The sequence below is a fragment of the Syzygium oleosum genome, unplaced genomic scaffold, assembly GCF_021117445.2.
Source record: "Syzygium oleosum isolate NSW1041296 unplaced genomic scaffold, Sole_v2.1 Sole_v2.02, whole genome shotgun sequence".
NCBI lineage: Eukaryota > Viridiplantae > Streptophyta > Magnoliopsida > Myrtales > Myrtaceae > Syzygium > Syzygium oleosum.
Window position 1 is genome coordinate 23,399,448 of NW_026607486.1, and position 13,593 is coordinate 23,413,040.

General features: G+C 40.4%; 2 protein-coding genes across 2 annotated transcripts; one reads left to right on the top strand and one right to left on the bottom strand.

The window, feature by feature from the left end:
- The first annotated feature begins 1,624 nt into the window (after window positions 1–1,624).
- Window positions 1,625–3,543, top strand: LOC115661451 (ras-related protein RABA4c). The gene is made up of 2 exons (XM_030583724.2): window positions 1,625–2,180; window positions 2,974–3,543. The coding sequence occupies exons 1-2, from the start codon at window positions 1,954–1,956 to the stop codon at window positions 3,419–3,421; spliced, it is 675 nt and encodes a 224-aa protein (XP_030439584.1). The 5' UTR covers window positions 1,625–1,953; the 3' UTR covers window positions 3,422–3,543.
- Window positions 3,544–5,505: 1,962 nt separating this feature from the next.
- Window positions 5,506–13,593, bottom strand: LOC115661444 (chaperone protein dnaJ GFA2, mitochondrial). Its single transcript, XM_030583720.2, has 18 exons — window positions 13,409–13,593; window positions 13,186–13,288; window positions 13,019–13,093; window positions 12,580–12,665; window positions 12,306–12,389; window positions 12,182–12,220; window positions 10,994–11,089; window positions 10,382–10,426; window positions 10,198–10,285; window positions 10,013–10,077; window positions 9,855–9,929; window positions 8,496–8,568; window positions 7,116–7,207; window positions 6,925–6,996; window positions 6,630–6,686; window positions 6,481–6,529; window positions 6,020–6,086; window positions 5,506–5,906 (listed from the first exon to the last, which is right to left on the bottom strand). The coding sequence occupies exons 1-18, from the start codon at window positions 13,496–13,498 to the stop codon at window positions 5,810–5,812; spliced, it is 1,353 nt and encodes a 450-aa protein (XP_030439580.1). The 5' UTR covers window positions 13,499–13,593; the 3' UTR covers window positions 5,506–5,809.

Sequence of the window (13,593 nt, forward strand, 5' to 3'; positions counted from 1 at the left end):
AACTCGACAATATACTACTTCATTGCGCTATGTGATAATCCAACTTGATGTCGATATAGAATTAGCATATTTGGGTTCACGTAAACCCTATCAGTGCAAAAAAAAAAATACATAACTGTAAATATATTATGTATCTAAACATGATAAGGCGCCTGGATTATTAATTTTTTGACATGAAATAAGTGAAGTGAGTTTCATAATATATACTGTTGTGAAAATGATGTGCGTTGATCATATGTTAATTTAGTGCCTCTCAAGTCATCTATAAAATGCCAAACTCATAATATAAGAAGACAGTGATTTTTGTTTCATGAGAAAGGGTTATTAGCAACATCCGCTAAATAAATTATCAATTTAAACAAAAGACATCTCAAACTTTTTTAGAAAATGTCTTACGTACTAGAATATTTTCATTCGAAAGATGATCATATTTGTCTAAAAATTTGATAGTTTGGAATTATCTATTGTGAAAACGCGCTTGTCTCTATTACCGAGTTGAGTGGATATGCACCAGTATTGCCATTTTAAGGGAAAATTAAATTTACCGAGTCACTTTCTCCTTAGTACCTTCCATCATCATCTCTCTTCTCCATCACTAGCATTGAAGAAAAACAAGGCTATTAATCTGACCAAAAAATAATGTTATTAATAATATCATTAATTTTAATCGAGCCATGCCAATTGGGAAATACAATGGACTTTTTTCAACAGTCGACTAAAATTGTTGCTTCACGTGATAAGCACATTTTAATAAGAAGAATTTAATATTTCATGCATTATTTCGGTGGGGGAAAAGACAAATTTATAGATGCTGAGAAGTACGTGCCATTCAATCTGGAAGGAAGCAAAAGCAGGGCCTTTTTTAAGGCATAATTTTCAAAAAAACCCCAAACTTTACGCTTTGTCCCAATTATACCATGAACTTTTTATTGTCTCAAGAAAAACCTTAAACTTTTATCCGAGTCCCAAATCTACCCTACCGTTATAACTCCGTCCAATTAACATAAAAAAAAAAAAAAAAAAACAGAACCAGCAGCTGCGGCGTGGCCAAGCCTTCGCCGGTGGCCGCCGGGAAGGAGCGGCGGCCCTCGCCTGGGCCTTCCATAAGGCCGGCGACCCTCGCCGGCCCCGGGCGAGTCGCCGGCGAGGCTGCGGCCCGATCCGGGGAGGGCGCGACCCTCCCCCGGATCGGGGCCGCAGGCCCTCGCCGGCGAGGGTCCTCGGCCTTCGGGAAGGCCTAGGCGGCCGCCGACCCAAGGCGAGGCCTCGCCCGGGGTGGGCGACCCGGGCGAGGCCTCGTGCGGGTCGGCGGCCTCGCCTAGGCCTTCCCGAAGGCCGAGGGTCGTCGGCCTTCGGGAAGGCCCGAGGCGAGGGCCGCCGCTCCTTCCCGGCGGCTGTGGCGGCTGTGGCGGCAGCCACCAGCGAAGGCTTGGCCACGCCGTAGCTGCTAGTTTTTTTTTTTTTTTTCTGACGTTAATTGAATAAAGTTATAACGATAGGGCAGATTTGGGACTCGGATAAAAATTTGAGGTTTTTCTTGAGATAAAAAAAAGTTAAGGGTATAATTAGGACGCGTAAAGTTTGGATTTTTTTTGGAATTAGCCCATTTTTTTTATTGAAGAAGTCAACCAAAACAGGGAGAGGAGAGGAGAGGAGAGAGGAGTGCGTTTAAAGAAGAAAAGGCCGGCACAAAGGGATGTTCGTTGCCTCCCACTCTCTCTCTCTCTCTCTTTCTCTCTGCCATGTCTGAAGCAAAGACTCGTCCAGCTCTCTACTTCCATCTTCAACGAATGATTCGCAGTCTTTTCCATACATAAGCTTCGTACTCGAATTTTGCGCCTGTTTCCCTTGTCTTCTTCCTCTGTTTTGCGCGCTTCAGTTTTGGACGACTTGACTTCTCATTAGGGTTTTTCCATTCATCCACCGCCTCCTCTTTGTAACCCATCGCTAAATATGTCTAATTTGTACGCCAACTTCAATCAGAACATAGACTACGTCTTCAAGATCGTCTTGATCGGCGACTCCGCCGTCGGAAAATCCCAGCTTTTAGCTCGGTTCGCCCGGAACGAGTTCAGTTTGGATTCCAAAGCGACTATAGGAGTTGAGTTCCAGACCAAGACGCTCTCGATCGATCACAAGACCATCAAAGCTCAGATTTGGGATACTGCCGGTCAAGAGAGGTATGTTGAGCTGGCCTAAGCAAACTAATCAGTCTGCAAACATAATCTAGAGCTCTCAAGCTATAAAATCATTATTTTTTTCCCCAGCAATTGTCGAATTCGCCTGACGCATCTGGCTTTTGCAATAATGAAGTGTTGTGTGTTTAAGTAGAATGTACCTACCAAATTCTTGACTGGACTGGAAGGATGGAACTGTGATCTGGTGATCGTCGTAGCCGATGCTCAATATGCATGACAACAAACTGGTCCTAGTAAGTTGGTCTGATCTTATTTGAGTGGGGAAGATTCAAGGCGAGTTTGTTCTGAAAATGTTTTTCTGTCATTGAATCAAGCAGCTGAGGGTTCTTGTAGGATCAAGTTCCTGCAATGTCATGACACAACATGGAGTCAAGTGTTCAATGAAGCAAGATTGAGTGACCTTATCATCTTTCCCACAGAGGAAAATAGAACCCCCACTAGCAGTTCAGGTGGATCTAGTTCCAAAATAAATCTGGTATTTTCTTGAACTGACAGATTTAGATGAGATTTCTCGCCTAAAGATGCTGGTGGAAACCAACCAAGACACTTGTAGGCTGCTACGTGGATACTTATTGAGTGTATATTTGGAGGTTGACAATTTAATTGTCCTAACTTTCGTAAGTTATAGAGTGGTAATCACAGTTGAGTAACTGATCTTCGCATATGACTGTCAAAAGAGGACGATGTTTGTTTAAGCATCGATGTACTGTTTTCATTTTCCCTGCCAAATTTCTGCTCTTTATTTCCATATTCACATGTCTGCCCACTCCTTTAGGTACCGGGCCGTCACCAGTGCGTATTATAGAGGTGCGGTCGGAGCAATGTTGGTTTATGACATCACCAAACGTCAATCTTTTGATCATGTAGCCAGATGGTTAGAGGAATTGCGAGGACATGCAGACAAAAATATTGTTATTATGCTTGTTGGCAACAAATCTGACCTGGGGACTCTTCGAGCTGTACCCACTGAGGATGCCAAAGAGTTCGCGCAAAGGGAAAACCTTTTCTTCATGGAGACATCTGCCCTTGAGGCCACAAATGTTGAAACTGCATTCCTCACAGTCTTGACAGAGATCTATCGAATTATCAGCAAGAAGGCTCTGGTTGCAAACGAAGAGTCCGAGTCTGGAGGGAGCTCACTTTTGCAGGGTACGAAGATAGTTGTTCCTGGACAGGAGCCAGAACCTCAAGGAAAGACTTACAGTTGTTGCTCGTCTTCATAAGAGCATGTGCTCTCGACCTCATGCCCCTGAAGATTGGTGGTGTTTTGTCACATAGATCCTTTATACCTGTATAACGAATATAAATTTCTGCATAAATTTGAGAATTGATATCATTCTTGCAAGTGTTAGCAAGCAGAAAGAATTTTCTTGCCTTTTTCCTGTTATGTGGTACTCTTGATGGTTGTTGGGACGTACGTGTTTTGAAGAGGTTAGTTCTTAGCTAAGATATTGAGAACAAAAGGTTTGCGTGGTAGTTTGTGGCCAATAGCAGAGTGATCCCTGCCATTACACCCATCTGCATTATGTGTTGGATTGTGGCTTTCAACAGACTCCAATTAACAATTCTCTATCTAGGGTATTGAGGAGGTATGTGAGCGTTTGGTTCCTGCATCCATTTCTTGTTCCAGCACATGCATCTGTTTCAATTGAAGGACAAAGTAAAAACTATAGGCCTCTTTTCTGTGCCACAAATTGATGTTTGAAGCAACTAGCAAGTAATCCTTTTGCCTTAGATCCAGGCTCTGAGATGTGGCAGTTTTTTTTTTTTTTGGTCAAATGAGCAACTGAAGCCATGAAGGAGAAACAGAAACTGTACCTTATGTATGATAACAGGATGAATGATTCATTTCTGCAAATTTTAATTTCGTATTGGGATTTTTTTTTTTGTTTTCCTGTGAAAGATTTGATGGAATGGATCGTTTTCTGAAAAAAGCTACCACCTATTGCTGGAGTTGGTCATGGTTCTTTTGGGTCTTCAGATGATATCTTGCGAGCAGATTTATACCACCTGAGAAATGGGTGTAATGATGATCAGAGTACTTAGGAAACACCTGGTTGCTGGGGGAGCCGTTCCTCCTTGTCCCCCAGCGAATAGGTCGATGTTTTCCAGGTGAAGAAATGGACCGCTAATCCTATAATACCGTGAGAGTTCGTTCGTTGGGAGTAAACCATGCAAGGCAATTGCTTTAGGGGAAGTAATAAGTATATTTATTGGATGTGTATGTATGTAGATCAAATAAGGTAATACTTGGCCTAGAAAGGCAGAGATTAGAATGTTTGAGGAATTGGATGGTGGATTGATCGATAATCGATGAGACAATGAAGATGTTTTGAGCTTGTCGAGATGATGAGTTCCAGCTGGTGGCAAGCGTACGGAATAGGAGGAGGTCTTGAAATATGTTGGTGGACTTTGACCTGGATGATTACATACGATTAATTAATGTGCATTTGTTTTCTTCCTTCGTGTCTCACTGACTGTCATCAGTGGGGCTTTCCTTAACATAGATTGATGATATAAGAATAAGATCCTTCAGGAAATAGCTGGCCACTTTTACATATTGAACTTTCTTTCTCAAGCAATCAGTTGGTGCTTTTACACTCGATGTCCATTTAGCTTCGAATTGGATGACATTCAAATTCAAAATGAGAGATCTCAAATGACAGTGACACCTAACTGTAGCGGGAGTTCTCCAAGCATATAGCCGCACAGCCGCAGCCAGGCGGAGACAAGTATTCTTACCTTCGGTATATCCGTCATGACTGGCTTCATGCATTGCATATTCAATCATTAATCTGGAAGGATAAATGCATTTCCAAATTGAAAAGAGTGGGAAAAAAGAGCAAAGAGACCGTTTATGCTGTGCATTCTGAATGATTGACCTGTCATGACTGGCTTCGTGGATTGCATATTCAATCATTAATCTGGAAGGATATATGCATTTCCGAATTGAAAAGAGTGGGAAAAAAGGCAAAGAGACCGTTTATGCTGTGCAATCTGAATGATAAACCTTTCGTAACGTCTTCCTCAAACTTTTTAAGTTTGGCTTAGGCTGAAAAGCCATGAACCATTCTGATTTTCTTTCCATGATCTTTGGCTGTTTCACAAGTTCTCTAAGACTAAGACGTTTACTCCATGGCATATTGCAACCATTTGAATCTAAGAAGGCATTGCTTGCCCAGCCCGACCAGCCAACATGAACTCATGCTAACAGCTTTTACAGGAAAGGGAATCAAGTGATCTGATGCCGTTGAAACAAATTGGAGTTCACGGTCCACCCTAAAGCATCTCAATGTGCACAGGCATAAATCATCATAACTCAGTGGTACACTCGAGGAATTTTAGTCATTCAATGAACTTACATGTTCCCACTAGCTAGCGTATCAAATACAATAATCGGTTTATATATTTACAGTAACCTTACCTTTGATGCAAAGGGAAATTCCGCCTCAACTATTAATGTTGATTATTTTGAGCAAATTACATTTGTTAATAATGTAATCAAAAGCAGAACCACTTCATGCTACAAAATTGCAGAGACCAATAACTCCTTTTCAATCTCCATTCTGAAGGCAGTCTCAAAGTGACAAGGAAGAGAGTAGACATTTCTCCTAGCCAGATGCACCTGCTGCTGTACGTTTGTCATATTCACCTTGCTCTTCCTTTGCGAACTCTTCAATCAACTCCCTTTTTCTCTGGGTTAAATTCCTGCAACAATTTGCATAATGCATGTTAACTTACTCCTATCTCCCCCTATCCAAAACTTCCAGAAGTACTACTAGATGACTCATCAAATCACGAGCAAAACACAGCGAACATACGTTGGAATGCTGACGTTGAAATGCACATACTGGTCGCCAAATGAGAAAGAGCCCCGAGTTTTAATCCCTGTCAAAATTGCACAAAGATTAGACTATCATGGGCAAGTGCAGTAAAGTTCTACAAGGAGAAATGAGCAAATTTACTGTTTGCACGTAGTACCCCGGGCTGACACATGGAGCTTTCTACTTTGGTATACTAGAATAACTATCTGCTTATTTGAAAGTGTAGCAGAAAGCAGAAATGATGTGAAAAGAATTTACAGATATCGCGAAGAAAGATACTTCATTGGCACTACATGTAAATTCAACATAGGAGAATATTACAGTTTCCGCATATTTTCTCTCAAATAAAAACTAGATTGTAAAGCTCCAACAAAAGTAGCAATTATAAAACCATACATATAAAAGCAAAAACATTACTAGAAAAATACTTGTTTGTTCGAAATCAAGAAAATTTCTACCTTTTTTCTTCAAAACAACCTTCTGACCAGGCTGGGTACCAGGACGGACCTGCAAGTCAAATTCAAACACTGGTTCAGCCATGATAATGGAACAGGACAACAATCAAGCCAACACCTGTCAGCCAAGTTCCACTGAAATTCTGACTGACCTTGAGGACTACATCTCCTGTCAGAGTAGGAACTTGGATGGTTCCTCCCAAAATTGCCTGCAGAGAACCAGTTGTCACCCATTAGCATGACCAAGCATCGATAACACATGCAAAGATACAACATTTGGTAGAAGAAAAAGAATCTCATAATGGTTTCTGGTTACAGCCAGTTTCTTAAATCATGAGTCAGACAAAGACAGGAGTGTAAGTTATTGCTTTGCCAATTTTCACAAAGTTCAAAGTTCCAATTACTATAATGTCTGAAATTGCTGTTAATATAGCAAAGCAGTTGCACCTGTGTGACTCCCAAAACAGCATCAACATGGATGTCGGCACCTTCTCGTCGGAAAACAGGATCTTCACGGACCTGCAAGAAGTGCAATTGCAAAGTAATTATGCAACTCCAGGAACCAGATGGTCTAGACCAGCAGATGGCATTTCAAAAGTAGCAGAAGACAATACACAATTAAGGTGTACTGCAAGTACCTTAATGGTCACATAAAGATCTCCGGGTTGGTTTCCATCAGGATCTGCACCACCACTTCTATTCACTTTCATAGTATTATCGTCATCTACCCCTGAAATAGCGAGCTATTGTCATGAGCCAATTATCCAGCTCAGCAGTACAGCTAAGAGGTACATTAATGGGTATCACATAAATGACAGCAAAAGGATCTGTTCTCTCCACCTCCTCACAACTTAAAACTCTACATGAATTTGCAACAGAAATCATGACAAGTAAATGATGGGAGGGATATATAAAGCATCTTAAAGCAAACTTGTGAGATTCAACTCTCCATGTAATCATCATTTTCTATCCATGCCCAGTTTACAATTCTGACGACTGCAACAAACAATGATGAAGAAAATAACGAAAACACTTGTCTAGTCTTTAAGAGTTCCCACACACAACACACTGCTTTAATTCATCAGCTCTCACTGGCACCTGAAAAAAAACCTACTCACTTCTGATTCAGCTTAAAAGCCCAAGAAATGATATGTCCCTGTTACGAGAAGATTCAGAAGAGGCTAGTAGTGGGAAGAAAAGACTCTATCCAACAAATATAGGCAAAGAAGCTTCTATTTTGTACCAGACAATAAACCTGGACTGGGTGGCCAGATCAATTGGTTGAACTAACAACCAGCTGATAGTCTGGTCCAGGTATTTGGCCGAACTGGTGATGTTCAGAACATAGACCAACTAGGGATTGACCATTGATTCAGCCCCGGTATTGTGAACCAGTTCATGTCTTCAAAATAAATCAACCCGACTTTGGCGTCTTGGCCTCCTTGGCATTGGTCAGGCAGTAGTTTCTAAACCTCGAATGGATAGCCAATTCGACAGATTGAACTGAGAAACGGCTGGTAGTCTGGTCCCATTATTTAGCTAAACCAGCTATGGTCAAACCCCAAAACCTGGGTTTGACTACTGAATCAACCACTGCACAAGCGACCCCATCCACTTCTCCAAACAGGAACAACCCTACTTTAGGGCCTTGGCCTCTCGGGTATTGATTTGGTTTTCTAGTGTGCGCATTGGTTTAGGTGACCATATCTCTAGGGTTGGCTTGATATGGCTGGAATTGGGATTTCTTAAATTGTCTGACCCATTTGCACCTTGCAACAAGATAAATTGCAAAGCTGCTACTAAAGGGACTAGAACCATGGACCCTAGTGTCAGATGTGCGCCCCTCTATCACCTAGACAGATATGCTCCACGTAAAGATGAAAACATCACCACTGGTTCAACTGCCAACCCACAACCTGAACGGTTTTTGGCTGGTCTGGATTAGAACACTGACATATCTGACAAGGGAAGCATAAAAACCATGCTCCTTGCAAAATAAGTCTATCCAGTAAAAGTACCTGGCATGATATCCAATTTGACTGATTTCGATCCCATTACAACCCTTTGACCCTTGCATGTCTTGCAAAAGCTCTGATAAACAATAACATGAATATTCAAATTAAGTAGCAAAATAAGTTAATACAACACAGGTATTAAAGATATGTAGAAATTAATTCAAAGACAAAAAGAGAATATCAACGCAATTAATTTACAAATTGTACTTCCAAGTATTAGAAAGAAGTTCTAACACATCATCTTTGACCGAAAAAAGGACAATCATGTAGTGGTGGCCATACACCAAGGTAATGAAACATCTGTTTGTCAATTTATCTAATATATCCACAATTTTGTTCGTGTAAACTCCAAATGAACAAGAAAAATATATAGCATTTTCCATGGTAAGCAACAAGCCTCGTGTTGTTACTCTGACATACCTCTTTTCCGCCTTTTTCGGGGTACACACACACACACACACACACACACACAAAAGAGCCCTCGCAATTTGCAGTCTTTTCTCACTATTCTAGATCTTTCCTCCATAACAATTAAAATTATTTACTTCCAAAGAAAAGAGAGACGCCAAGCAACCAAAGATATATGTTCCTCTGGAGTTCAGAGACCACATAAAAGAAATCATCATTTACAGCTATTCTGGAGCTTTCCTCACTAATCAGTTAGGAGTATTTTACTAATCAATAAAAGACAGAGAAGTCAAACAACCAAAGATCACTCAAGAGTTCAGATTCCACATAAAAGAAGTCATTGTTTACAGCTAATTTTCAAAATTCTACCTATCTCAAACACTACTCTGCATTATAAATCAGCCTTGTTCAGGACAACATCTAACATACACGATCTCCATTCCCCAATTCACCTCTTCTATGCGACCCTATGCTTCATACATGTAGTATAACTATGACACTTCCAATCTATAATTGTTGCATCTTAAGGGTATAAAAACAAGGAAACCAAGTGATTTTGGCATACATAACATGCTTTCTAGAAAGACTATAAGGTCAAATTCTGGAAGTTGAGCTGGCAGGCATGCAGCGCAGCCACTTTGAAAGGAATAACTGAACCAAGAACAAAATTGCCAAGGAAGTAAGAGGACTAGTCTAATATGTTTCTTAATGCAAAAATTAAATAAAGAGAAGTCAGTGAATAAAATAAAAACAGCAAGCAACAATAGTTAACGCTGGCCAGTAGTCTTCCAATAGTTCCTCCACAAAACCAGTGCAGGCGAGTATACTGAAAACTTACAATCAATGCAACTAATTCAAACATACTATCAAGCAAATCCTAGGAGCTTGAAGCAGCAGTTTGGTTATTTACGAAAAGGTTTAATATGTGTACATAAATAAGGATGATTCACATACCGATACAGTTTTTCCAGATCCTCCGCACTGACTACAAGTTTGACGGATACTAAACATGCCTCTTTGAGTGTATGTCTGCAAATAAGCAAAAGAATACTTCAGCCGCATCAAATTTTTTCACCATCTAAATTGACAACCATATTGTCATCAGAAAGCACCTCCCCTGCACCTCCACAGCGTCTACAATTTTCTGGTTTTGTCCCAGGAGGTACACCAGTTCCACCTGCCAAAACACAGAAGGTAAAAGCAGGAATTAGTAATTTGTAAATAGTATTTCTATTGGGGGAAAAAAAGCCTAAGTTAGCGGATAAGGACATCAAATAAATTGAAAGAAAACATGTACCACAGCCTTGACAAGTTAAAGGGGCTTGAAATGTAATTGTTTTAGTGCATCCCTGGACAGCTTCCATGAAAGACAGCTCAATAGAAACCTACGGGCAAACATGAGATCATAATTATATGCAAAGTTATACTCTCACACACGAACACATAGGATGAGCACCAGTAACAGATAAAACTTAGCATACCTTCACATCCTGGCCACCAAATCTTTGCCTAAACATATTGAATATCTGCTCTCCATCCAGTGATCGCCAAAGATGTGCAAAAGAATTCATTAAATTTCAGGAAAAAATTACATCTTGAAAAACAAATGTTAAAATAAAGGCAAAATGTCTACACAACATAAAGAATTCTACAGTCGAGATCAGCACCAGATCTCAGAAAATAAAAAAGCTAAGCAACTGGAAGTATTTTTACCTAACCGAATATAAAGTTGTTCTACACAACGAAATTGTATAAAGTATTGGACGCCCTTAAGGCAAAAGTGAGCAATAGCCAGGTGCAAGCTACTTAAACATGCCTTATCCAAGTAAATATTCTAGGCTGAGTCCCCCAAGTACATAATCTATGCAATTCGTCCTTGTACATGCAATTAACTCGCGTTGATAATAACCTCCACTAGTTCCACTACGATGCTGTCAATTTGTTGACTGAAAAATTGAAATCAACAGTACACATCCAAGAAAAGCAGGCTAGAAGAATAGCAGCTCAGCACTCAAAGAATAAGCAAGACATCTTGTGAAATTTCAGAAGAAAAACAAGAAGTAAATGCAGCCAACTAAGAACAAGATTATTACATCTCCATTGAAAAGATCCTCGAATGGATTATTAAATCCACAAAATGCAGAATCAAAGTCTGGGTTCCCTTGCTGTTCAAAAGCTTCATGGCCAACCTGAAAATTTACAGCACTCCATCATGCATACACATTCTGTATAACAGATGCCACAAAGGAGAAAAGGAAGAGAGCATAACTAGAAGCTAAAGTTAAAGATAAGCCATACACATGCAACGATCAACTAAGCAAGGATAAGCTCATTAATTTTTCCAATTAATATTGGAATCTTATCCTTGAAACTTCAATAAACAGGATAGAATAAAAAATTCAGTGGGAGGCAACCATGAGAATAAACAACTCTCTTTCATTCCAAAAGGCATGTGTTTAGGATTCGTGCATGCTATCTAGTACATCAAGAACACAGGTAGATGATCAAACTTACAGTCACAGGAGACCTTCTGTAAGATGATAATTCTTTGTTCATGCACTGGACGTTCACAAATATATGGTGGTACAATTGTAAAATGAGATGCAACCAGCCACACTTAGAATTTGAGAAGCAAATCATTTCAGAGACAGTTTTAATCCGATCTTACTAAAACAGAACTCCATCATAGAAGGTCAAGGGAAAATGAGCAAGACACTTGATAGATACCAAACCTCCAGATCTTTCAACACATAGCATTTTTGACAAAGCAGGAAGTAAAGCAACTCTTGTCTTCAGAAGGCACATGAGCATGCATGAAAATGAACTAAAGGAGGCCAAATTCTATCACTATAGGATGTCAGTCACATCTATGGTAGTGAATGAACATGATGCTTAGAACAATTTCTATCATTCTTTATAAGCATAAAAAACCCATTAAGATATTTTTCAGACATGACTATCACACTATTCCAATTATCAGAAAGGGATGATGATGGAAGCAGCTTTCATTACTCAAACTCCACAAGCATGCTATATTTCGGCTACTATTTTGTAACAACAGAAGAAAGAAGCAGTTTTCATTGCTCAAACTCCACAAGCATGCTATATTTTGGCTACTATTTTGTAACAACAGAAGAAAGAGTAACCAAATGCAAAGACGTGATAATGGGAGAGATGATGACTAATTGCCACAAGTCAATACTTGGGTTCAATCTCTTTAACACAAGACGAGCGAACAAGATATTATTGTGCAAACTTAAAAGCAGTCCGATATCCAGCACCTGGTCATAGACCCGTCGCTTCTCTTCATCTTTTAAAACCTGCAAACAAAATATATTTAATCATTCCTTTCACAAGAATGAATATACTCCATTGTCAGCCAGTCAATAAATTTTAAAGACTTACCTCATAAGCTTTTGAAACTTCTTGAAATTTCTTTTCAGCCTCAGGGTCACTTTTATTAGTATCTGGATGGAGCTTTTTTGCTAGCTGTTGAACAGTAAACAAATTACAATTACTTATTTGAGAAGTGGAGAAAAAGGGAGACAATATCAAAAGAAGAATCCATGAAAAAAATCTACATCTGAACAAAGAGACCAAAACCATATGCCCAGAAAGATCAAAGAGGTGAAGAAATTGATATGAGAAGGTAGACAGCAAATCAATGACACGAACATACCCCATAGTATGCTTTCTTGATTTCAGAAGGACCTGCATCCTTGTTTACACCAAGTATTTCATAATAATCCGGGGCATACCTAGTTGCTGGTTCAACAGAAAAAGGAAAAAAAAACGACATTAACACAAGATAGAGAACAGAGACAGAACAGAGCACAAAGGATGGAGACAAACTGCAAAGTAAAGAAGCTCAAGGAGGATATAATGATGACAATTAATATCAATTTTCCAAAAAGAAACTATTGGCAAATGAAAGTCGAGTCCCATCTGTAATGAAGCGATTCAGAGTAAAACAGGAATATGTTGGCTAAACATATGGTTCAACGAGATAAACATAATGACTCTTGTTAATAGAAAACTTTAGTTTCGTACTTTCAAAACAATTCACGGGAAAGATAGCAAGGGAAGGAGGGAAAGACTCGGAAAGGAAGATCAGCTACCGGTGCCGTGAATTGATCTTGCAGAACCCCAATTGGAATTGGAAACGCCCAGGAGAAAACAAGTCCTCAAATTACCTGCATCGCCAAAAAAACGCCAAAGGGATGAGGACGGAAACAGAGGAGCGACTAATATAGGGACGAGCGAAAGTGCGGGAAGCGAAAGGTACCATTTTGAGAGGGAGACGAGCAACAGCTAGAAATCCTATTGGCGATCCCCCAAGATCCAGAACCGAATCTCCTAGGATCACCTCGGAGCACCGAATTGAAAATCTGCAAGCGGCGAGAGGACAAGCAAGAGCATTATGAACGCTGAATTCGCACGGCGAGGATAGGCGGAACGAGGGGAGTGCGGGGCGAGTTGGGGGAGAGAGAGAGAGAGAGAGAGCGTACAGAGGGGGGAGGGGAGGCGTTGAAGAGGCTGGAGGAGAGGGAACGGCGAGCGAGCAAATGGAGGAGCTTGGCGCCATGGGAGCGAACCATTTGGGAAGCGTGCAGGTGTTCCCCCGAGGAAGCTGGAAGGGAACCCTCCTCGTGGTGGCGGTGGTGGTGGTTGTCCAACAGGACCTACATGACAA

Coding starts and splice junctions, on each gene's coding strand:
- LOC115661444 (XM_030583720.2), bottom strand. CDS start 13,498: ATGGTTCGCTCCCATGGCGCCAAGCTCCTCCATTTGCTCGCTCGCCGT. Junction 10,286..10,381: donor TTGGTGGCCAGGATGTGAAG/GTATGCTAAGTT, acceptor GTTTGCCCGTAG/GTTTCTATTGAGCTGTCTTT. Junction 7,208..8,495: donor CAAATTGGATATCATGCCAG/GTACTTTTACTG, acceptor TCGCTATTTCAG/GGGTAGATGACGATAATACT.
- LOC115661451 (XM_030583724.2), top strand. CDS start 1,954: ATGTCTAATTTGTACGCCAACTTCAATCAGAACATAGACTACGTCTTC. Junction 2,181..2,973: donor GATACTGCCGGTCAAGAGAG/GTATGTTGAGCT, acceptor CCACTCCTTTAG/GTACCGGGCCGTCACCAGTG.